Here is a 26233-nt window from a genome sequence, read left to right on the forward strand (position 1 = left end):
CGCTCGGAACGGGGAAAAAGGAAAAACATCTGGTCGTGTGCGTGTGTTTTTTTGTTCTTTTCTTTGACATTTTGTTACTGTACCGAACCTACATGAAGCAGAGATTTTATGACGCTTCTTGCTGCCTGCTTGCCTGCTTCATTTATTGGTGTCACCCGGGAAGATCAAGCTGCAACACGGCGATGGCAATTTTGCATGCACAGATACTGCACCGCCTGCCGAAAGGTCGCCTGTTTTAGGCGCCAAATAGTTAAGAAAATGCATTCGCTGCTGGGGACATTCGCGAACAGAGCGGGGAGGTTAAAATATGATCATAAAAATGCATTCCAGCAGACCCTGTACACAATCCGCAAGACGTCCACAGTGGCAGTTTCTTGCTCTCACCACGTAGTGGCGCCACCGCAAACATATACCCTTAAACACCGTAATTGAGCAATTTTGAAATGATTTTAACGACCCACAACTGGGTGGCAGTCTTCTTTCCCGCGGTCTATTTTACGAACGACGAAGTGTGTGCACTGCTCTAGGTCGAAGGTCCCTTTTGGGGGGGTTGCAAGAACATGCAAACCAGCAAAAACAAAAAAAACTCCCAAACAAGTTCGTGCAGTTTGTGTTTGACCAAAAATGGGCTGATCTTTTCCTCATTTATCTTGATTTGGGCGTGAGAGATGGAAATAAAAAAGGCGCTTCGTTTGGTTTGTTTTAGCTCGATCGTTTCAACATGTTCGACAAGCATAGCAGCATAGCTCCCTGGAGTGGAGGTTTTGTTTATTATTGCTGCGTGCGTACACAACATGGGCGTGCTGCGTAGGGATATTCTGTACGTTTAAAACAGTTTTGGACCTTTGTTTTGGTAATGAGACTTTCTTGGCAGTGAAGGATAGGAGCAGCGGTGCGCGTGTGTGTGTATGAAGCTTTAAATAATAAAGCGGCAGTTTCTCGGTGGCATTAACGATGGGCCATTTAATTTGGGTTTCGGTTCCAAAGGGCTTCCTCCCATTTAAAGGCAGCGAGTGGGGGGTGCACCATAAGGTTTCTTTCCTGTGCGTTGACGGGGCAGATCTTTGGTTTCATAATCGGATCTTTTGTTGGTGAGCTCGTGTTTTTGTATCGCTCCCCATCCCTTTTTTGTGTGTTGCTATTGTCCCCGAATGTCGACCCACGGTGCTCTATGTCTCTATGCCTCTATGTCTAATACCGTTTGGTAGCAGATTGCTCGGTACTGCTGCTGTGCGTTGCTTGAAGTAGAAGAGGCAGCACCATCTGTGCGTTGGGATGATCGCTGCTCAAGGGCTCGAATACTGTAATACTTTGCCCTGTCGGTCTCGCTCACAACAAAAAAAAAACAAGCGATAGAACGACACATCATGGGGTAACTAAGGGAGCAGCAGATAAGGCCACTAGTGGGGGGACGATGTTGTAAACATAAACAAACACAGTCCACGATGACACGAAACACCGATCGGAGTGGGCAGCAGCAGCAGCCGATGGACCGAAGGGTCAAAACACGCGGATGTGGTGTTTTTGATTTAGTTGTTCAGAGATGTTTCTGTCTGTCCGTAGGTTGTACTTCTGACACCATCTCGGGATTGGGGATGGCCTCGTGAATGGATTAGGGCCGATTAGCGCCACAGCACACGATCTGCCATGGTTTTTGGAGAGGCGTGCGCTCGATGACCAATCCGTGGCCCGGTAATCGAATGGCGATGCATGATTTTCATGCTCGTTTCTCGACCGTAAAGAGTGGTTCTCAATGTCAATCTGCGCAAAGCTGTATTAAAAAAAAGAAGTGTTAGCATGTGTGTTGAGGCCAATGTTACGGCACGCTTTTCGACCTCACCTAAAGCCCTTTAAAAAGATCGTTAAATTAGCTGTATCACGATGATCACGGTGAGTTTGGTGCTAGAGCATAAAAAATGTAGATCACACTTCGGCCAGGGGAAATGGAAATCTGTCCCTAATGATTTTATTTGGATTTTTATTGACTTGTCGTGGGGCAAACATCGTAAAATGCAAATTTATGCGCGCTTAGGAAAAAAATGGTTGAAAACGGTGCCGTGCACGATTGGGGCATCTCAAAGTGAATAAATTGACACACCAGCTGGCGTTTGGGTTTCAATGTGAAGCAATTTCCCCAAAGAAAAACCTCCAACCTCCAATTAAACTAACGCTTCAAATTAGTGCTCCAACGATTATGCTTTCCTTCATTTGATTGTGATTTGTGTGATAAATAAAGGTGATCGCATAAAATGCGCAGGTAACTCATTTTTGATGGCTGACCTTTCTCCTTTGGAGAAAAATAACCATTAATTAGTCATAATTGAAGAAAAAGTTCATTCGCATAGGCAAGATACTCCTTAAGAAGCTACAGTAACGAAACAACGGTAGTGTGCTGCCCAGCGGGTGATCACCTTTTTTTCTTTTTGTGTTCAGTTCTCGCAAAAACAAAAACCGAAGAAATTATGATAATCGAATTAATTATCGTGTAATTCATCTGCCTTCTCTGACTGCAATTGCTTTGGCTTTTGGATTCTGTTCAGTTAACCGCTTTTCCTCTTTAAACAGTGTTGAATGTTTCACACCAGGGGAGGATTAATACACAGCTGTGAAGGATTAATAATCAACCAACCGGACAGTACAGTGTGTGCGCTTGCGCGCGTGCTGAGTTTTCGAACATTTTTGACCATGTTTATCGCTCCCTACGTCGAGCTGATACAAATGATACGAAATAAATAATCCATTCCCCAGGAGAGAAAAAGTGAGGGTTTCTCGTTGTTTTTAAAGGTTCACCTCCGTGTTGCGTTGTACGATGCGATGCACCTTTTTGGTGGCCGAATGTGGTGCGGTTTCTGCCGGTGGTCAAGTGACCTTTTGCACAACTGTTGCTCTGTGTCTCTGTTGCTTGCTTGACTTCCTTTTGCGACACCGCGACCGCAAATTAGCTTTATTCGGTAAATGGACAGACGAACCGACCCGATAAGCCCCTGAAAATCAGACATTGATGCCAAAAAAATTACCAATTCTGTTGTTGCGTCTGAAGTCAGACCACTATTGGAGCTCCTTTTTGCAGGAAACTCATTTAAACCCAACAAGTTCAGTTAAACTTTTCGATGGCTTCAATGCCCTACTGGACAGGTTTGAGGAATTAAAGGTCTAACAAAAACAACAGTCAATGCCACCAAACGTAATGCGTTTTGGAAAGTTGTTGCGATCTGATACACTTAAGCACAAAATTATGAGCTAACCGACAGGACGCTGTGGAAATGTGCTTGGAATGCCTGTACAAAAGCACCCTAAATATGCCTAACGACCAAATAATTAATGGCACGATCGTCAAACTGCAATACGCCTTTTTTGTTCGATTCGCTCCTGAGTGTGGTGGACATTAACGGTCGCTTGACACTGTCGTCACAGTAGCGAACGAGACACGGGGGCCAGTAGCATAAGCATAAAACTCGATCTCGTCCAACGATCCCCATAGATGGGTGACACACGATCAGGCAGCACAAACGCACACTTGCCAACCCAAGAAAGCAACAAAAAAAAGTCAAAAAATCTATTTTGGGGCAGTGTTAAAGGCGGTGTGGTCCACTGAGCCGAACGCGCTGCCTTCACTGTGTTAAGCATTCAAGTTGACGAGACTAATTAGGGTATGTGAAGTGAGCCTAGTAGGGCGATTGGCTTATTATACGCTAACACCCATGAGTTATCCCAAATTATCTAATCAAAGATAAATCTTTCAAAACGTAAAACATGTTCGTGAAGGCAAATTAACGGCAGGAGAAATAAACGAATCCATAAGAAAAAAAGTTTGAGTTTGATGGGCGATGGTTAGCGCCCGGGATCTTGTTGTCTTTGACATGCGGTCCTCATCGTGGACGCTAAAGCGGCCAATATCTTTATGTTTAATTAATTATCGGCAAATCGGGAGGTGCAACATATTAGCGGAATGGCCTTTTCCATCTCCGTATAGATCTTTCTCGCTCTATCTGATGTGATGTGGGACATGCAGAAACATTGAAGTGTGTTTTGAGACGCCTGAATAGCTTCAATGCAGGTGGGGAGACTAACCAGAGAACCTCTACAAGGACAGACTCTCTGTGGTCAATGGTCAAGGATCTGAGATAAATGGACACACTCACTGTCATACGGTCCTGCTATGTGATCAATAACTGGAAGAGTTTGCGTGGGACTTGATCGTGTCTTGATCGTCGTTCTGTATATTCCCTTCGTCTACTACGTTCTTTCCAAAGATGTCAAAGAGAGGTGGTGCAGTAGAAAAGGCAACGGGAGTAATTATTTCTTTCTGCACACGTCGATGATACGTTTGATTATTTGTTCACGATCACACCGATGTCCACGGTGTGTGCGTGTCTTCCCCCCTCATCTAAGCGTATCAGAGAAGATGTAGAGGGCGCAAATGTGCGTTTTCTTTCCACACTTTGGCAAATGGCTGTTATTTTACGACGGCAAATCGAACTCCTTTGCGCGCTGGTCAAAGAAGAAACGCCAAGGTGTTGGATCCTACTCTCCTGGTCTAGCTGCCAGCATGGTGACAGAGTGTTCAGCAGCTTTAAGTGGTAGGCGTAGAGGGAGGTCAGTTACTTCTCGCGATGTGATGTGGTCTGTGTGTTAGGGAGAGGGAGCAAGCACAGTCAGTTCCATTGGAAATTGCAATCAGCGCGCGTGACACCCGAATGGCCAGAACATTAAGAACACGAGTGCTTTCCGATCGGAGGGAGATACGCGTCGCGTGGACGAGTGCGAGCTGTTGTTTCTGTTGACATCACCCCTTGAGGCGTTCGCCCTACGCATTCGGCTGTTTGCAGTGAGGGGAGGACTATAGACACTAAATTCTTGTGGAGCCCGCCATGAGATGGCTAAATTTACTCACTCACTCCAGCTGTTACGCTATCGCCCGGGACACTTCGTTCTAAAGGGTCACCGGCGTCGCACTTACGACTACGATCGCGAACAGATATAAAGACACACGACGCTGCGTAGTCATCGCGTCTAGCGATCTTCTAGTCTGGTGTCCACTCTGAAGAGAGAAGAATGTGAAGCAAAAGGCTACATCGCATGTGAAGAGTGTTTTATTTTTAATTCCCCCTTTGCAAATAAAAAAACCCTTCTCTCAAGCGCGTAGGAAATAGACGCACGAACTCGCAAAGTCGTATTGCACCCGATCCTTTGCGTGCAATTGAAATCTCGCCCGTGCCTCGGGCGTGTGGTGAGGATGATTACTGGAGCAGCACTGCAAATAGAGCAGATCGCAGTAGAAACGACGGCCACCTCACGGCAGAGATAAGGGCACGAAATGCGTATCCAAACACGAATGTAATTTATGGTGACAGGGGTGTTCCGTCTCCGTGGTCCATTTCTGTTGTAACTGGCTGGAGATATGGTAGTAAGGAATTGCTTAATGTTTTCTTGGTTGTGGCGTGTGAGGCTGGTGAGGCTCACGCAACACCGGGTCGCGATTTATGACTCTCCATTTAACGATTCTGTGCCAGCAATGGTAGTGAAAACACACTTTAAAACGTGATAAGAGGTGCTTCTAGTGGCTAATCCAGGTGTGTTTCTGGGTCAAAAGAAGATACTGTGAAGATGCAACTAGAGTTGGGGCCTGCGAGAGTGTCAAAGGGTTTCATTTTCCCGAGTGTGTGTGTGTATGCTGCAAGCTAATTTTGTCTTTGCTTGGCTTCACCACTCTTCCTCTGGCACGTCATTAACCTTAATGCACAAACGATAAAATGCTGTGGCTCTCCTCCACGTCTCCATAGATCATACAAGGCGGATGGATTGGTGCAGGGCTTTTGTCAATTGGCCGTTGCCGTTTGTTTGTGCAGGGTAATGTGTGTCAGTTCCCCTCTTCGACCTATGATGGAAGCTGTCAAACCAACCCGGCATAGCTGTCACGGTTGCAATTTATCGTCTTCGAAATGTGTCCCGGGGCTGCTGCTTCAAACGCTTCAACAAACGTATCAACGTCCGTCATTTCATTACCCGTTGGCTGTAACAAACACTTTGGATGGCCGAAACCATCCATCAAAAAATACCTACGCACAACCGCCTGTGGGTCGTCGTGTGTTTGATGAGTTCCACGAGAGTTTCCGTTGCGTGGGAAGAAGTACAACATCCCATGGGTCTTCAGTGCTGCATGTGCTTCTTGGATTGGCAATTTTGTCCGGAAAGGATGTGCACAGCTGTGGGACGGCATCGTGGTGCTGTGTATCATGGAGAATCGGTAACACTTTCCGACCTGGTTGGGGACACACATGCTACTTGATAGGGGGACCATTTTTGCCAACAAATCATGCTCGCCTAGTCAACGGCTTTCTGGCATGACATGACAACAGTGTCGTGTACTACGTTGGTGTTTCCGCTTCCGTGCTGGTGCGATGATAGGACGGGAGATCTCTCGTTAAAACAAATTCATCTCAAACCGGAACGGGTGGGCGATACTGTTTTGTTGCAACAAATTGCATCTCCATCATGGTTCAGACGGGAAAGGTGGATTGTGTGTGCTCCATGCAGACTCCTTCAAGATTATTCAGGAGTATTGGAGGTCGGGGGTAGTAGCATGAAACGAGCCTCGAAATGAGGTTTTCTTGAAGAGGAAGCTAACGATTAACATTACGCAATTAAAGATGTTTGTTCCGTAGACGACTTGACCTCTCCTTCCATCGCTCGGACGCCACCGCTACGTAACTACTCCTATATCCGCCCGTATTCCGTTGTCCGTTAGACATCATGAACGCATCGAACGGAGAAGCGCACACAAACATCGAAGGCCCTCCTCCCCAATAAACGCTGAATGCTAATTAGAGGCAATCAAAAACAATAAACAGAACAATAATCGCTGATTGCTCGTAATTTCCCTCTCTTCGTCTGGTGGTTTTTGCCTGTTTGCAGAGTGGGCAGAGTGCAATCGTTGAACCTCCACGCACACAGGAGCGCGAACAACGAAATAACGATAGCAGCAAAAACAATCAGTTAACAATTTTTTAATCATCATCATCAGCTGTTTTTTCTCATGAAGTGTGTGTGTGAGTGCGAGGTTGCATTCGGTGTCCGCGCGCACTCGTATGTCAAGTAGGATCCAGTGGAGAATAGAGCTATAACGCCGCGCGAAGAGCATCTTCCAACGAGATCGATATGATCATGATGATCATACATTGCTTCGCTTCGTGTTGTATCGTTTCACCACAATGTTGAGGCCAAATGGCGTGTTTTACGATCGTGGGTAATCAACTCTCTTGACACTTGCCAGCAGACAGATCTTGCATGGCGTCATTAAGGGTGAAGTGTCTTCCATCGATTACGAACTCTACGTGACGATAGAAGGAGAAAGGGAGTGGGCATAATGATCACAAAAATGTTCAAGTTGCGTGTGTGCCTCGCTGACACCGAACTACAATGTACAGACACTTGCAACCAACTGACTCCCGAAGGCCTGCAGACACCAAGTGTGTTGGAACAAATTGATGTCCTCCGTCTCATCTTCTTCCGAGATTCGTAGTTCGTGACAAGCGTCGTGTAGTTGACATTTCGTCGTGTTCCTTCTCACCATACAATGTAGACTGTAGACTGTCTCTTCACATTAATGAACTTGTCTTTAATATCCTACTTTTCTCTCTATTTCTTTCGCAGGTGAGTTATGAGTTACTGTGCCGATAACTTCATCATCCAAATGCAACCTCCGAACGATCGATTTTCATGTATGTGCCTCCTCTGTAAGTAGTGTACAGCCGCGGTAGGTTCCGTGGACTGCGGACTCCTCTCACGAGCTGTAACTTGACCCGTTTTGCTCTGGTGTAAGGTGTCAGTTACCGCTTTGGCGGTGTTGGAAGTACACCGGACACGTGTTGTGCAAGTGTAACTGGACACTGTGCGATTTCCGGTTTTGCATGCGTGCGTGCCCTCTGCCACTAATGAAGTTTTACGGCGATGTGTCTTATACAGCATCCACGCGCGCTAGGCATTTCCTGTTTTTCGGTTGAATGTCTTACCAAACTGACAGTCCTTCCTTCTGCTGTGGACATCGAAATCCATTTAGAATTCACATTTAAAAGCGCTCCGGCGTTTGGCAAAACCGTTTAATTGACTTTGGTTTTCGTAGAATTTCTTCACTTCCTTCCAAGCGTTCAAGATTCTGACATTCGCGGAAAGCGGTTTATTTTCAAAATTCCACCCCTTCCCAGAACGCGCGAAGCAGTTCACGCTGACCGCGTTGAAGTGTTGTTGTTCGTTCGTTCCATTCCATCCATCCGCTTTGTTGTTGTTAGCCCACGCACGCGTGCGAGCGCGCGCGCGTCGTTGGCACACGTTATTTTCGGTCATCTTCTGAATGCGATCCACTGTTGGTTGTTGGTACCGCAACCAATCTGCAACGGAAATCTGTTACTTCTTTCGCCACTTGTGTGCAGGTTTGAACCGGTACGTGTACGGTTGTTTGTGTGTGACTAAGATTATACACCTCCTCCTACCCCTCAACCGTGGCTCGGGTGTTGATGGGGAATCATTTGAGGTGTTTCCTTTTTATTTTAAACCGCAAAAATCACTTCTTTTGGGAGTTGAAAGCCGATGGGGGTAAAGATGATGTCATTTTTGCTATCATAAACTTTTATCGCTCTTGATTATCGATCGAGAGAATCGTGTTTTGGTTAAATGAGACGCGAAGTTACATACGAAGAAGCAAAAGAAAAAACAGCCCGATTTACAACTTCCGGCATACCAAAAAACCCCCCGAATAAGGTAAAATGGTATGAAAAGCGTGGAGCGTTCCAATCATTTTATAGCACGCGCTCATCTTTTTGGAGATGCTGTTGGTTTGAAATTAAGCTATTTACATGACGATGGTTAATCGTGTTTTTTCTCCGCTGTAAACAACAGTGACTATAAAATTCCATCCAGATAAAAAAGGAGCGTGTGCGATGTTTTAAATTTCGATTCGACCGAAAGTGAAGGAGAAGAACGTTATTAAATCGCTATCTTATTTGCGAACGGAGGCAGCAGTAACGGCGGGCCACTCCGATTCAGGCAATTCAGGGCTTTGCCAATCCAAATTCATCCGTCATGTGTTTTTTTTGTGTGTTATCGTTGCCTCTGAGGCTCATGCTTTATGGGCAGCAGTGTATGCAGCAGTCGCTTCCTTTTGCGTGCTTATCATTATCGTGAGGTTCGTCGTTTACCTCTTGGTTGGGTTTTTGTTGTTGTGTTCCTTTTCTCTCGAACCTTTAGGCGATTTTTCCATCCGCGAGATAATGGCGAGATTATATAAATGGAGTCAATTATGTCGAAGCGTTTTGCTGTTGCTGCTGCTGCTGCTGTTGTCTGACTGACTGTCTGACTGACTGTCTGTCTGTCTGCGTCTATTGGTGGTTTGCGGTTTTGTGCGGCCCTCGCCCTTCTGGTGTGGTGCCAGCACGGGCCCAGAATTCATCCCGAGCGCTATTGTACCGTTGTTTTTCTAATAGCCATTTGCCAGTTTTTATGGACAAAGGGGACCACAGCACAACTTCTCAACTACACTCCTCTTTCCCCGAGATTACTGTTGAGCTTCGCGGGAGAAAAAGGCATCTGGTTCCAGCTTTTGTTGTGGCATCTTCTGCAATACGTACGTCGTACGTACGCCAGTGGAGTGGAATGGTTCATTTAAGTTTTCGATTCGGACGCCGCGCAGTGTATGGTGGAAGGAAGGTCTCACTCTCAGTCATTTCTCGCTGGAAATAGCAGGCTCCAAGGTCAGGAAGCTTCAACTAAAAGGCAGGAGGGTGACTGTTGGTTGGGTTCCGCTCGATGGTGAAATACACAGCGATAGCATTCTAACACTCCAATGTGTTCACCATGAGGGACGGACCGTTTGAGGATAGGAGAATGTGGATAGGGAGAACCTGCCATTGGAGCCATCATCTTGTATTCTTTTCCCACTTTTCTATGTCCCTCTACTCCCCAAACGCAAGAAGAATGGGAAGGCTTTCTTTCCGCGTGTGGAGATGAGTTGGTCTGTTATACCGTGGTGTCGTTTGGAAGCTGCGAAATGGTAGCACACACTGTGCTGTGGGGTTTTGCGTTTAACCACTCTGATGCTCTTCAACAGCATCAAAGGGAGGTTGGAGGATCGTAACATCGATTATGCTTTCAGGCGAAATTTCCACCTCATTAGTGTGTGACTGTGGTTGGTGAGCGGCTTGTGACTTGCGATGACGCGACCGTCTCGCAATTGGACAGCGTAGGTACAGTGCAAAATAATCATCCCGGCGGAATGAAAGACACATAATAGGCATCAGCACATATAATGTGCATGTTGGCCAATGGTTCAAGAGATGTGGAAAGAGTCACAGACAGGTTGGTGGTGAATCGAATGTTAGGATCATCTCATGGAAAGGTTTACTTTGTGTGTAGATAGAAACTTCAGAATTTGAAGTCTACGGAGAAGAGCCTGAAACTTCAAATTCCAATAAAGAATGAAGAACAGAGCATCCTCCACACATCTCAAAGCAAACATCAAGAATTGTCAAAAATACATAAAGAAGCAACACTATGTTGAAGATCAAAACCCAACATATTCATAAATTCTCAGAAATCTGTCACAACTTCACAAGCTAGAACGGTGTTCTGCAAGGGACGGATCAAAAATCTTGATCAAGCATGCTCCAAAACCTCCAAAAGACTGGTCGTTTAGGAGTGATTGGTGGTCGCCTCTAAGGTGATGATCCAATGTGAAAACATCAAGAATCACAAGTCTCCCCAATGCCCCACAAAACCCATTTGCATATAATCAACACGATCCCCGTGCATCCATGGCGGGCGGGCGGAGGTCTATCATCACAGTTTGTAAGAGTTCAGACACGCTTTACCGAGAGCCGAAACCGGCTGGATGCATATGGTGTGCATTTTGATGTGTGGGGAAATCTTCATTCTGCCGCGCTGCTAACCCATACCAACAATATCCCGAAGGTGTGTAAACAACCTATTCCGATGCCACCCCGATGACGACGATGGTGGTGGTGTTCCTGGGCGTATCTTGGTGCTCCGATCGTTCGTTCCCCTTAGCAGCGGTTTAATGCGCTGAAGCTGACATGCATTCTAAAGTGTGTTTGCCTGTGTGTCTTCAGGTGTATGCGATCTCTCCCCCCAAATCTCTACCCAACACGTCTAATATGACGTCTTCGATCTTGGCAGCGGTGGTGGCGGCGGCGGTCGCGATTCAATAGCATGACAGTCGTCGCGCCACGTGACACTCGCGCAAATCTCTTCACGCTCGTAATGCGCGCGCTTGACGGATTTGCGCAAAAACGTAAATCCCGAACCAACATCGCGGCCCCGCGGTGGCGAAGTTGCTCTGAAGTCGCCGACGCAAGACCCCAAGGCAGGGTTGGATTGCTTGTTTGTTGGTATTATTGAATGCTTTTGTTTTTAATGTTTCCTCTTTGCGTTCATGCCGCCGGAGTGCGCTCGCGCGTCAGTTTGTCTCGTCGTGTTTCACGCTAGAAATTTGCAACCTAAGCCACTCCGTCGAGCCTGTACTCGAGGGAGCGAGCAAGCAATTGTGTGCCGCTTTCCGCTTTGGGGGTTAAGGTGAGGTGAACCTCTTCCTCGGAACCTTCCTCCCTTCACATCCGTAGTCTAGAGTTAGAGGAAGTTGGGGCATTTGGGTCGTTCCGCTTCACTTGAGAGAGTGTCAGTGGCGGCCCTTTTCCGAATTGCGGGGTGGCAAAATGTTAAACCAATCCGCCAGTGGAACGGATGCGTGAAGAAAGGCCTTCAGTCTTATCCCCTCTCTCTCTCTCCCCCCCCCCCCCCCCTGAGCGTAGATTGCGATCGAAAACCGATCGATAGGCTGATCGGTTACGAAGTGTCAGACCATTTCTCTCTTGATCTATTCCGAACCGCCAGCAGCCACATTGTTTTGACATGTTTCCGATCCAGGCTGATGATTGAGCCGTGCGCCGCATCGGGTCTCGGGGATGTGGTTTATACCCTCCTCCTTCTCTACGCCTTATGATCCGATTTCCACACAACGTTCCACTCCGCAGTGTGAGTGGGATGAATTACAAAGATCACATTACGGATGGGGCTGCTTCCCCAGCACTTTGCTAGTGAAGGATGCATTTCTAGTAATACGATGTAGCGACCGGGAATCACGACGAATGAAGTGATTTAGATTTACGACCCACACGCGGGAATGTGAGCGAGGGCACTTCGTCTAAATTAAGCCGAACCTGAGCCGTTCTCTGCCGGATCCGGAACTTCGGACTGAAAGTGCCACGGAGAGCACAAAGTGGGCCTTCCCAATTTATTGAGTTGAATGTATGTCTCGGAGAGGATGTTAGGAGCAGCAAACCCGGGAGATATTGGATGAAAGTTGTGAACCTTTTTGTTGTTGCTGTTATTAGTGCTTCCCGGGTGCTGTCAAGATGTCCCGTGTCTAATGTCTTTATTAGCCACCAGCAACGACCCCAAAAGGCTAAGGTGTCACGACTTACAAAACTCATTCAATCGCTGTGCCAGGTTGCCATAACACACCCCGGGAAAGACCTCGTACCCAACGCCAATTGTAAGCTCCCCGGCACACCTTTCACAGAGGGTGTTTTACTGTTGTTTTGATGTAATTGGCAATTTGAATGGGCGATTTGCAATCTTTTTGCACAACCAATGGTTGGAACTGACGCAATACAAGGAAGGGCCCCCTGTAATCGGGCTTATCAGTCGTGTCGTCGTGATTTGTGTTGTTAAATTGCATGCAAAACTGAAATCGTTTCTTATCGCACTCGGTTATCAATGGTTGCTGTTGCGACAACAGTGGTGTACCAACCAACTTGTACGTCACTCTGTAGGAAATTGAGGGAAACAAGTATAAAGGGAGCCAAATGAAGCAAAAAGTGAAACTGAAATGAACGATATCGGTTGGTTCGTGTTTGATTTATTGCAATAAATTCGGTGTGATAAAACGTTGCTGTGCAAATTAAGTCACTACTGTGTGTGATTGTCTACATATGTCTTTACTCACCTATGAAGTTCAATGTCACAATTATTGCTGAACCTGAAAAGTAGCACACTTTACAACCTTGTGGATGTACAAAAACGGAAAATGTGTGTACTTTCATCCGGCTTCAAAAAACGTGCACAACACACAGCAGAGGTGCGACATCAAATGTGATTAACCTTTTTTTCCCCCGACGCCGTACGAGTTTTATTACACGCTTTCAGGCTTTTAGAACGCTCCACAGTGACTACCCCAGACAGGAAGTTCTACCCATGTCCCCCTGGTCCAGTGGTAGTAAAAGGTGCAAAGTGAAAGCGTACAGTCAGCGTGCGTGTCCGCGTGATTTGAATATGAAACGAGACAACACCAACCAACCACCCGACCATTTTCCAGACGTGTGGATTATGTTAGTCGGTGTTATTGGGAAGGAGTTGGGAACGGGTTGACAACAAAATTGGCAGTCGTCCCATTCGCTGTTTTGGTTTTATCGGCAAGGTCTGAGCTGTGTCGCTAGCTTTTAACATTGACCCTAAACGTGTCGGAGTGCGTTTGTGGACGCTTTCGACAAAGAGACGGGTCCAGCAAAACAAATCTCCATTTAGTAACTCCCCTTTCCCGACCCTTGTGAAGAATTAAATGGTGTGAAACAGCAAAAACTGGTGTGTGTGTGTTGTAAATGTAATCAAAACCCAGGCGGAGCCCAGACTGTCCTTTTGTGCTGTTAAAACACACACCCCAAGCGGATGACCTCAATCTAATAACCCTTCGCGTATTTGTAAGTCCTGTTTTAGATAGGGCCGAGTGATATTCGCCTAAACGGTTTTATATACCTCACTCACGGCAGCAATACTTGCAACGTCAGCTCTCAGCAGCTGCCAACCGCGCGATGCCAACGCAGTCGAAGGAACGCCATCAGTCGTTTGTAGCTAGTTGGTGTAATAGCAGCGAAATGGACCAATCCTCAAAGTGTATGTACGTACAGGAGGGGGTCTTTGAAGGTTTTGATTTGTTTCTCATTATTTATCTTCCTGAAGATGGAGACGGAATGAGCCACACCATACGTGCAGATGAAAAATGGTGTGTGTTTGTCTGGCCTGCCTGGTGTGCTGCTAGTAGCAGGAGTACCCTTGGGGGGAGCGTGGAGACAACGTTTCGTGATTCATAACAAGCACACGGGTAGTGTTGTGTGTGGCAGTTATCAGATCTGTAGCACGAAAAAGCTCTTCCCGCTGCTGTGGGCTACGCGTGGGTGATGGTGAGGGCGGTAGGAAAAGAGACTCCATGTGTCGCACGATTGGCGCAATGAATGGCCGATCTCTCTCTCTCGCTGTTCCCCGTTTTCGTGAGGGAATGGGATGTTTGTTTAAGCTTCTGAATAATGACCGTTAGCGTGAAAAGTGGTGGTTAAGTGGAAAATAAACAACACACAGATCGTGTGCCAAAGGGACGCGCCCGGAGCGCGCTCTCTCCGTTTCATTCCTACGTGCTGCTTGCACGTATGTTTAGGTTTCCAAGCCCACAGCTCCATTTCCAATATCTGAACCCCGTGTGACGCGTGACCGACCGCGTGCGGGCAGAAGGGCAATGGTGATAGGCACACATATTGGTCGAGGTCATCATTTGGCGGATTTAAATCTCGTTCCCTGTCCGCTTCGGAAGGGGGTTGGTTGTGAGTGGTCCAGTCATTCCATTAAATTAAAAAAAAGGCATCAACAACCGGACGTAGAGACCCTTTTCTGTATGCTTGGCTATAGAAAGCACTCAGAGAGCCGTAAAACCCTTCAGGATTTCTAAGGGTTCATTATTTTTACCTCATTTTAGCGCAGAAAGTGTGCGCTGCTGCTGCTGCCGCCTTATTTCCGTCCGATTGATGGGGTTGAAAAATTGCAGAAAAATCACCCGCGCCGAGAGAGATGCCATACGATTTTCCAATCACTGACACAAAACGGACCGCCGCCGCCGACTGCCATTTTGGGACGGCCGCCCCGCCGAAGGGCGACAGGAATAAAAGTGAAACTGAAAGGCGGCTGCGGGTGAAACCCGGAAATACCTTACACCCCCCTCGAAATGGACCCCTCAGTGTGATGTATTTTCTTTTCTGTTCATCCACTGGCGGGACATTTGTCTTCGTCTTCGTGCAAATAATTCCGTCTTGAGTTTGTGGCAGTGCAATGGTGGTGGTGGGGGAATGAAAATCGTGACCCGCATCTTTCCGCGTTTGTTCGCTCTGTTGGTGTGCAAAATTTTCCAACCTGCAGCCTTGGTTGTGTGTGTCTGTGTGTTTTATGTTTAATGTCTTTGCCATGATGCGAACGCGTGGTGTCCACAGGGCGGTTAGGGAAGGAAAAATCGTCACAATTTCGCCTGCAAGCATGTGAAAGTTTCGTCCATTCCATGTTGCTTTGTGTGTAGCCAAAGAAGGAAAAGATACGGGACGGATTTGTACAATTTGTTTTATTGCAATTCAGTCTTGCAGTTTAATTGTCTTTTTGTCGAAAGAAAAGGGGAATTATTCTTCTGTCGCTCTTGTTGGTGTATGGTGCTGCTAGATAAACATGGGTGCCGTAATGTGCTGTCATCTCGTATTAGTGCGGGCGTGAGAAACGCACAAAACTATCTTCCACCGGCCTGACGTTTTTCTCTGTTTTGCAATTCATAATGGGTTGTTTGGTAGGTGCGTGTGAGGATGGTGTGTTTCTTTCTCTCTCGATATTGTCAGCCGGAACCTTTTAAACGCACAGGAAACAAGGGCACAAGTGTGTAAACAAAGCAATTTCAAGGTTACTCACTATCGATCTATTTGTCCTAAACAAGCTAGATGGGCCCTTTGCGGCGAGGTTCAATCGTTTTGCGTTCCAAAATTGTCTCTTAATGGCTTTGAAACTGAAGTCTGTGTTAATTATCAGTTCAACAAGAATAAAAACGGTAATTTTGTGAAATAAATTGCATAAATTTAGGAGTTTGTGTACAGCAAATTGCATATTTTGGTGACCTAGTGTTTAAATTTGCTTATAAGTATGCAAATTGTCGTCAAAATATTACCTTTTCCATGATTTCTGGATTGTTTTTATGGCAAAAATCCTTCAAATTGGTTCAAAAATATTTAAAAACGTAATAAATCCTCGTCAAAACCCTCAATTGATTTCTTAATGGTATCGAAAAAGCTCGATTGTCTCGAATGATCAATGCTACTTCGTCTCATAATAACCGGTGCCGGTCGCGTGCATGTTGACTTCCATTAAGGGTTTCCCCGCGCATCTTCATCGCATGTTTGTCTATCAATTTTCCGCCAAATACACCTACCTTCCTCGTTTATGGGTTCACTTGTTCCGAAACACTCGGCACAGGTGCTAAATGTGTGTGTGTGGCTCGTCACCACCACTTGCTGTGGGCCACACCATGACCACCGTTTAAAAGCGTTTCCATTTCACACACTCCTTAGCCGGACCGGAAAGACACGTTTGTGTAGGAGTGTTTTGGAGACCACACACACAGAGGAGGTAGCACTCAACCCGAACTGCCAATCCATCAATCCCATCGATCGACTTCAAGATTGGCGTGAAGTAAAAGCTCCCAATTCATCGATTGTTCGTTGTTTCCTTCCTTCCCAAAACGGGAAATCTCTGGACGATTTCGGAGCTCACGATGCTCCCTTTTTTCCTCTCGAGTGGGTTGCGTGGCTCGCGTGTGAAGTGTGTGTGTGTGTGCTTTTGCTACGCGCGAAGAGAAGATGTTTTCAAACCTACGGAAAGACACGCTTTGTTACGCACAACGTCTCGCCTTCCTTTCGGAAAAGGCTTCAGTTTGACACCTTCGTGAGGCACACTATCTATCGCTCACTAATGCCTGGCGCACACCGTTTTAGGCATTGGCCGTAGGTGCTAAACGTCCATCATGTTGTCCAGTGTTGTTACTGATGATGATGATGATGATGCACCGTTCGGTTTTATGAGTGGAAAGATTTTCACTCCGCTCCATTTATGGAAGCAGTGAAGAAGACTTTTTGAAAGCCTTTTTGGGCTGGATTTACGACCAGCAGCATCATCCCTTTGCCTTTAATTAGTAAACAGTGACACAGTGTACAGCCGTCGCGCTATTATCAGTCGTCACCATAGCAAATGAAGCAGAACAGCGGCATCATCATCGCTCTAGAAGCCGCAAGATGAGATGGTGACCAAGCGGATGCCATCGTAAAACACCGGTCGTGTGTAACGGTCATAAAATTGGCCACCGAAAACACACCTTGTGCCGCCTTGTGTGTTTGTTGGGCCAACAAAAACGGCAGACGCTGATGCATTGTGAAAAGCGAGCAAAAAAACGCAAATGATGCAAACGACGTAACACACAGAGTGTAGTAGCAGCTGCCCGTGTTTTGCGCACGATAAGACGCGAAAGCATGCGGAGAGGCAAGTAGTGATGCAGCGGCCTTGTAGATGTACGCAAATACGCGCCTCGAGAACAGCTGACCACTGCTAACGGTGTCCGGGAGCGCAGACTGTGTAATTATTTGCAAGCAAAACCCTCAACAACACAGTCCCCGGCCGATCTGCGAGAGCGCCACAACCTGCCAAAAGATTATTATTATTACTGCACGTGTGAGCATGTATCTGTTTTCGGGATTTTTTTGTTGGGAGGATGATATTTGGTCATTAGATCAATTTTAATGTGGCCAGCATTATTGCGCCCAGCCCCATGTGATCAGGTTGTGGACGCACTGCTGGTACTGCTGTAGCTTATCCGCTTAATTCCAGCAATTAATTTGCCATTTTAATTTGAGTGTGCAAGGGCTACGATACACACGAGAATGCAAATAGTCATTAAAAAGGAGGAGGCATTCCTATCGAATTATGCAGTAAAATTTAAAACCCAACAATTAGCGTTCGTCGATAGGAGGAGGTGTGTTTGGGAGCTTCGGTTTGGGGTGTCTGAATCTGCACTAAATAATTCCACAAATTCCAAAACGAATGTGTGTCCACAATCGACAACCCAAAAAATCGTATCGTAATGAGCGTAATGATGATGATGCTGCATATGCTTTTTGGTTGTGATGTTTGGGTGATTGGGGAAGCCTCCTAACCTCAACTATTCAGCAGCTGGCTTTTTAGATGAAAGGTGCGTGTGGAGAGATGAGGTTGGGGCTCTGTCACCATTTTGCATTAACGTTGCCAACGTTGTTGTCACACACAACCACACATACCCCGGTACTGAATGCACTGTTGTGTGTTTGTGTGTGTTGTGTGTGCAAAGAGGAAAGTGGTGCCGACCATTATCCTTGATTACGGCCGATAATCTGACCATTTCGGTTCCGAATCATTGGCCGTCGGAAGAGGAGTAGGAGGAACAGGCAACTTCACAACATGCTCGTTCGTTGTTAGCAATTAACTTCTGTCCACCATCACCGCATCCGCCCGAAACAGGGAGGGGGAAGGACACAATTGCTGTGTGGCGCAATATTTGCGGTTGCTGTTGCGGCTCATTCAAAATTTGTCGGTCGAAATGTGTTGAGATTGTTGTTGTAGAATGGTTTCGGAACCTCCTCCCTGTCCTGAACCGAAAAGGATTAGTAGCATAGTTTTTAGGCGGTGCTCTAACCGGATAATTGATAGACTCGAAACAAAACGGTGCCGTGTCGTGTTGGTCGCTTGTGTACCGAACAAAAACAGCACAAGCGCGCTATTGTCGTCGTCATCGCTGTTGTGTTGCATCGCTTGAGCTAAAAGACCTTGCGGTTACACAACATTTGGGTGTGCATTCTATTTCCCAAAAACCACCACACCACCACCACCCAAGACTTGGCAGGGATTTAGAACTCGCGCTCTAATTTATCGTACAATCAAGTGCCAACTAGCGAAAACAATAAGTCAAGTCACGCGGGGTGCGGTGACCACTCTTGGGGGGGTTGTCATGTGCGCACACACGTCCGTACGTTGCATCCGGGGAAAAGAGAACAGGCGAATGATATTTATTATCCCGTCACTACAACAAGAAACAGTGGTGGGTAAAATACTTTCGTGTATTTATAATGCGACTATGTGACTGATGAAAGTTATACTACACACATAGAACCTATGGCTGTGTGAGGAGAGATACGAGGAAGGTTCTGGCTCGTACACAACCACACCCGACCTGGATCTCTGAGGTTGACCGCAAGGGAATGTCAACCTTCGTCTAGTCAGGAACTTCAATTTCTTACAAAATGACATGCGGGTCTTTTCCTTGAGACAACTTGCTTCGCCCATGACTACCAGAAATACCTTGGGATAATCCAGAAGTTCTCACTCTGCCGTCCTTGTGCTCTCCAATTACTCCAACAGAGCTCGAGTTCTTTGGGTCTTAAAGCATTAGAGCATCGCTGCAGTGAGAATAGCAGATACATCCCACTCTGTCCTCTACTTCTTCTACAATTCCTGTGAGGCTTGATCCCCCACCCGAACCGACGGAAGATCTGTAAAGCCCGCGCGCTTGCTCTTGTGGAAGTGCGTTCAGCGTTCGATCGCATGTCCAGATAGATTGTATATTTTAATTTCCCTGCGTGTGGTGCTCGCGTTATGTAATTTATGATATCTTCCCTGTGCGATCTTGTCTGCTGTCCCCCCCGAACGTTTGTAGCTTTTGGGTAGTGGAGAGTTGGTCCCCCCACCCCAAGCGTACCCAATCGAGGTGCCAGATAACTCAATTTGCAATACTTCATCGGAAACATAGGTTTTTCTGTGGTGGCTGTAGTAGTGTTGCTGCTGCTGCTGATGATTATTGTGGTGGTCCCGACTTACCGCGTGAGGTCTCGTAACTCGATCACAGACATCCACAGCCCAGTGCAGCGCGCATATGCAGCGAACACAAGCGATCGATCGATCGCGAACATAGCTTTTCAATTAACGGTGACGAACGGCGGTACGGGGTGAAAACTGCTCTCAACAGCTTTTGTGGATATCGTGGAGAGGCCCTTGTTTGGGCCCGCTAAACCAGTTCCAACTGCACGGGCGGCGGTACAGACACGCACGCAAAAGCTCTATCGATTGGCGATAAGAAGCGGTACATGATCTCTCTCTCTCCCAGCGGTGTGAGATGTTTCACGATCGCGCGCACACACACCAAATATGCCGTTTGATAAATCAATTTTCACTTAAGTGAATTTCGATCGACGAAGGGGGCGAGGTGGGCTGCAAGCGAGAACTCCCTTTTCCTAATCAAACGGCAAACTGTCTGCCCAGTTCGGCCTAGTTCCTCCTTCCTGTTCGCTGTCTAGGCGGTTGAAGTGAGGCGCTCGCGAAATGGCGTGGCATGTTTTTGTGGAATGTGTTTGCCACCTTTGGCGGGTGCCGCTTTGGAGATTGTCTAGCCCTCTAGGACTAGGCACTCCTCCTACCGTACCGGTGAGGGGGATCTTTTCAAATCCCTGCCCGTTTTGTTGTGTGTGCGTTCGCGGGACCCATACGGGCCCAATAATCGTTTAAACAGATTGGAAGTTGTAAATTGATTTCATCGAAGGTGATCGAGTTCGATCACTGGAGGAAACGGCGTGCGGATGGAACCGTTCGGCTTCGGTGTAAAGTTGGTCCATAATTCCAAACCTACGATTGTGAGTTGTAGAGACACGAGAGACAAGAGCTGGGGCCCGGTGGAGGCAAATCTCGGTTCCATTCCATTTGCCTACCGATCGACTGTGTACGGGGAGAGCTTTTGCCTTTCGTGTACGCGTAAGCGTGTAATTTATGGCGTGTGCTCTGGTGAATTATCGATCCATTATTTATAGCATCTTTTAGAATGGTGTGTGTAGAGAGAGAGAGAGGTGTGATGGTTGACACGCCAGAGGAGTCGCTCGTATGCGCGCGCTTCTTTGCTTGTAAAGACAAATAGCGTAGCGGTGGCGGCACGACTGGCCAACTCCTCCTAGCTAGCTAACTGGCGACAACAACTTGAGTGCTTCTAACAGCAAGCAATGGTGTGTTTTAGTAGTCTTGTTTAATGTCCATCGAAGACGACTGTCCCGTCGTGTGCGTGTGTTCCTTCGATGAGTGATTTAAATGGTTATTGTGTAGCGCATTACGTGTGGGCGATGTGCAGATGTGACTGGAAAGATACCAATTCAACCACTCACGAGCTCGTTTGTTTGCTGCCTTTAACAAGGCTTTCAACAAAGTTGTGAGAGAAAAACAGACGCACCTAATTTGTTGTCGATTAAAGCGAGTACTAAAGCATTTTATTGCACCATCAAAAGTGCGTCCCTGCCAAACGTCAAACGTCTGTCGGGGCCTGTCTTGTTGAAACACAAAACGGCGAAGGTAAAAGTGGACGCGCACAACTTTCGCTCTTTGTTTGCTCGAGGTCACGAGACACGATTGTGTCACACAGTAATTCGTTGTTAACATCTTCCGGGCAACTGCCACCGGGGAGGGCACAGTGTGTGTTACTCTCTCTCTCTCCTCCCTCTTTTCCCCGGCTTTCTAATCGGTTGTGGGGAAACGCAAACGGTCACCAGAAAGAAACCCGACACTGATTAGCGGGCGATGTGTGTTTTGCAGGAGGAAAACCTGAATTTCTTCTTCGTGGACCAATTAGTACTCAGCTGCTCGAATGGGGTTGCATGTGATGCTGCCTTCGCTGCCGACGGGTTCGAATGCTTCAAAGGGCCAAAAGGGAATCCAAACTGCGGACTCGCGCTTTGTTTTGTGTGACCTCCTCTCCATATTTTGAGAGGAGCAATGTACACGACGTGTGTGACGACGCTCAACGATCGAAAGTGGAGAAAGGTATCGTCTTACCGGGACGAGGGGAAATTCCGAGCATCACTTTGAGGTAGAAGACCGCGACCCTTCACCAGTGAGGAAATAAATAGGAGACGGACAATTTGGGACGCATTTACATGCATTTCTTGATGGTGGAGTCGTTTGGTGGCCCTCCTGTGTCCGTAAGTAACAATGGAAAATACGACATTAAACTTGATACGTGGTTCTTGAAAGGGAGAGCGGAGATCTTGTGGAGTCGACTTTCTTCTTGGTGGTGGTCCATCAATCAGCCGTGTAAAAGGGAGAGCTTTTGCTATGCTGGAGGTCCATCGGAGCTCGTCTTGGTAATGTGTAGACTCCCATTTAATGAATTGCATGCCTAAATTCTAAGGTCAGCTCTAGTGCAAGAGTCAGTGCAAGCAGCAAGACCTTTCTGTGCATCATACGTGATTTTGAACAACAAACAAGCCTTGTCTCCCAACGAGTCTCACACAAAGTTTCATCCAACAAAATGCTACACCTAAAATGGTCTTCTGGGTGGGTTCTGGATTAGTTTTGGAGCGGCATACCTTGTAAAAGTAATCTTCCTTGGTTTGTGGTTTGTTTATCGCAGCTAAGTTGACCTTCTCCTAAATTCCCCCAAAAAGGGTGCTATACACCTGCTAGGCACCCAACTACCAAGATGTAACGTGTCGCTTATGCCTCACACCTGCACGACTTCTTCAAAGTTCTTATCTTATCGATAACCAGCTCACCGAATAGGGCGAACTTTCGGGAGCTGCGAAACGAGCCCCAGACCAAGCGTGAGCGTGTTGTTGGTGTCTTTGAGCAAAAGTTTCTACAAACTCCCCAGGAAACCAACACACACCACGGGGGCTGGGGGGACTTCCATGTGAAATCTTCATCCGGATGGCAAAAGTTTTCCCCATTTTCTCAGCTTCATCGGAGATTATAGCATGACACGCTGGATAGAATACACCGAGACAGACATTACTTAAGCATCTTGAGCACACTTCGCTGTGTGGCAGTTCTGTATCGTGAAGTGATTAGCGTACGAAAAATATGCGACAAATTAATACAGAGCGAGAACACACACAAACAAATTGGGCCTTCAATTTGGATCAACAAATTAATACACAATTTATTGCATTCATCGCCAACTCTCGAGGCGGGCTTGGTTGCGTGTTGCGTCGTGTGCTTTGAAGTCGGCAACATTGTTGGCGGTTTTTCTCACACATTTTTTGCTGTTTGTTGTTGCTACTCCGGAATCGAAATCGTGCTTCCCTTTCCCCTTCTTTTGAACCCTCAACTCCAATAGTTACTGCGCCCATTGGAAGGTAAGAATCGGTTGAGTGGGCACGGAATGCCGCCAAACCATATGCGCTTGGGCCAAAAGCGCCAAAAGCGAAAAACCCGCCCCGAAGCAAATAATTGGCTTTGCAACAAATTTTCCAGGCAAATTAATTTCCATTGCCTGGCTTCCCTCCCTCGATGGGACAAACGGCCTAGCAATGGAACTGCAGTGGCCGTGGAAGCGAACAAGCGAATAGTAACTTCCATGCCAGCGGGTCATCAAAGCGAGACAGAGAGAGCTCTGTGCTCTGCGACGTGCTCAATGCGCGTCCCATATAATGACTCCGGGCAGATTGCGCGAGTGATTGCAATTTCGCAGGGAAGTAGGAGAGAGAAGAGTAGGGAGTGCATGCGATTTTTGCCGATATTGTGTGTGTGTGTATGTGCCCTTAGGTGTCGCGGTACAGTTTGACTGGTGAAATATGTTCCCATGAATGAGAGATGGTTGGTTGGCTGGCCTGGTGCCCCTCGAGGGATAAAGTTATTAATTTTCGTATGGTGGCAATCGCTGGCTTGTTACACGAGGAAGCGATGGTGGTGGAACTATATGATAAACAACCTCCCTCAAGCGCTCTCCATCACTGCGTATCCTCTCAAATGGACAAATGATTCGGTAGCAGCTTTGAAACGGAGGAGCACAGAATGCGAGCAGAACTGAGGTGCATTCTATGCACGATTCTATTAAGCGCTTGGGAGTGCTTCTAGCCATCACGCTACAATGCATCTGGACGCGATCATGTTGCCAAATATTGAATTAAACAGTGCCTAATGCCTCGGTGCAATGAGTGTTGCTTTTGCGATGTAGCAACTCGTTGCGATTAGGAAGGATTTAGATAAGCACATACGCACAGTGACCTGATTTTGAACCCGGTATAGTGGCCCCTTTTAGTCTGATGTTTTTTGGGACATTCAAAAAAACATGAAAAGAGTAGCGCCTATGCTATCTCAATCGAGGAGAAGCGCTTACAGGAGTTGATAAGAGCAGGTGTTGCTTTGAGCGAGAGAGATCGTAGATTGCCATTAGCTGTCTGTTTGCAGGAAATGGGAGACATAGAACGGAGCTTTGGAGTACACCTTTTGTACCCCAAGATAAATAGAAGCATGAAGCAACAAACCAATTTCGGGATGGGGAAGATGCAATAAACTAAATCCTATTTGTCTGCGCTCCCATTACACCGCTTCCGGCTTAGTTCGGTGGGTGCATTGTTTAAACCACGAACTCCACACGAGAAGTTCTCACGGCGACGCCTTATCCATTGAGGAGTTGTTGGAGTTCCCCTCTATCAAGCCAACAGTCTCAACCAAATTTATTTCATTATCATGGGACTGGTGGTCTACAAGATGAGCGCCACGAATACGAGACGAACCTTCGCCTCCTCCTTCTAGCTTTAAATTGAAACAACAACATCCTATTAAGATGATGGTGTGTGATATCTCTCGCCCTCGGAGTTTGTGGTGGGTCTGTCCAGTGCTCTGTCCACACCCTGTAAACTCTCCTCTCCCAAAAATTGAATGCTGTGCCCCAAAAATAATGCGTCAATCCCTCTACACAACACCACTTGTCCAAGTACACATTGTGCTAGAAAATAATCTTCCCCCTTTTCGGGGAAGCGTCAAGATGCTTTTGTTTCCCCTTTCCTTTCCTGTGGTGCATTCCGGAAGAGGTTGGAGCTGGTTGATGGGGAGATGGAGTGCTGGTGGAGAAGGGATGTTGTTAAAGGGTCACATTTTACACATTTGTTGCTGGCGATGATGATGATGCTCTCCAGTCACTTGATGTCTTCTATTCATATGGAAATTCAATTGTAGCGGTTTGAGCGTCCAACTCGTGTGTGTGTTGTGTTGGCGATGGGAAAAGACCAACCAAACAGCAAACTCTCCTTGGCCCTCACCCTCTGTATCACCTCACTCGCGGCGGGGGATGTCTTTCTTCGTTGCCGACTTGGATAAAATATTCAATCTCACAGCAAAACCAGAAGAATACGTTCTAATGGACCTCTGGTCCACTGTGGGAGAAGAGAGCAGAAGGTCCACCGATCCAGCATATCATACATCTGTCACCATCAATAAATGCGTGGTTGCGCTCCCGGGGGACGGTGGTTGTGGTCTTGGTGGGCCATTGGACCATCGAATCCAATCATGGGCCCAGCAGCGCGATCGTTTCTCTCTCACACCCCATCAATACTAATTGAGAGTAATGCTTTTTTTTATGGCAACAATCCGTCCAATTCTGGGGGTTGCCGCTGGGGGTCGTAAGCAATTTCGTGCCGACAGCTCGTCGAAGTGAGCACTCGCACACATTTCAATTCGTTGTGTGATATGGGCCGTTGTGTGTGCGCGATGATTTTAATGATCCTGGGTACGATGAGCATGTGTCCCCAAGAGGAGGCATCTACGATGTGTTGTGCTTACTGTATACTTGTTTGATGCTTGCTGCTTTGTTCCATCTCGCTTAACAGCGTCGCTTGAACGTCTTACGTCGGAAATCAATTGGTTATTCCACAATTCAAAAGGTTACTTAGTAGGAAAAGATCATGTAATTTATCTTTTAATTGATCGGAGGATGTCAGCTATCGATCGTTTGATGAAACTTTCACCCTTCAACGAGACGGAAGTGGCCACCAAAACTGTGCTCTCTTGTAGTCGTTGGATGCAACAGACAGGTCCGCCGCGCATTGCCTTTTCTTCATCCTACAGCACCACCACGACAAAGGAGGAACTCATAATGTAATCGTTTCTGGAGGTTACAAGGCACCCCCTGAGGCCATGATGATGAACCCTTTTCAAAGCTACAAAAATACCGATTTATCGAATCAATACCCTGGCTGACACTAATTGACGTTTCTTTCCCCTTTTCGCCCCGCAGGCTCACGTGGTGGCTGCGTTCGAGCAGAGTCTCTCCAACATGACCCACAGACTGCAGTCGCTGACGGCGACGACGGAGAAAAAGGTTCGTATCTTAACAGTCGTTGTCTGTTTATGTGTGTATTAATTGAGTTTCTTCGCTTTCGCTGCAAAAACAGGATAGCGAAATATTGGACATGCGGCAAACGATAGAGCTGCTGCGGAAGCAATCGATCCAGGCCGGTTTAACTACCGCCCATATGCAGAGTATGGGCGTACAAGTTAATGGGCAGGTCAACGGAACGGCGGTAAGTGTTCT

At 46.9% G+C, this 26233-nt stretch overlaps 1 protein-coding gene across 13 annotated transcripts in view; it reads left to right on the plus strand.

The window, feature by feature from the left end:
- The window catches only part of LOC1271327 (protein sickie), a 279487-nt gene that overhangs the window by 249887 nt on the left and 3367 nt on the right, over positions 1-26233 (plus strand). For all 13 annotated transcript variants that reach the window (XM_061659110.1, XM_061659104.1, XM_061659105.1 and 10 more), the window contains 2 exons: positions 25937-26020; positions 26094-26222. In XM_061659110.1, coding sequence (XP_061515094.1) covers positions 25937-26020; positions 26094-26222 — 213 coding nt within the window. The remainder of the gene's footprint in view (positions 1-25936; positions 26021-26093; positions 26223-26233) is intronic.

Source organism: Anopheles gambiae, chromosome 3, assembly GCF_943734735.2.
Source record: "Anopheles gambiae chromosome 3, idAnoGambNW_F1_1, whole genome shotgun sequence".
NCBI classification, from domain to species: domain Eukaryota; kingdom Metazoa; phylum Arthropoda; class Insecta; order Diptera; family Culicidae; genus Anopheles; species Anopheles gambiae.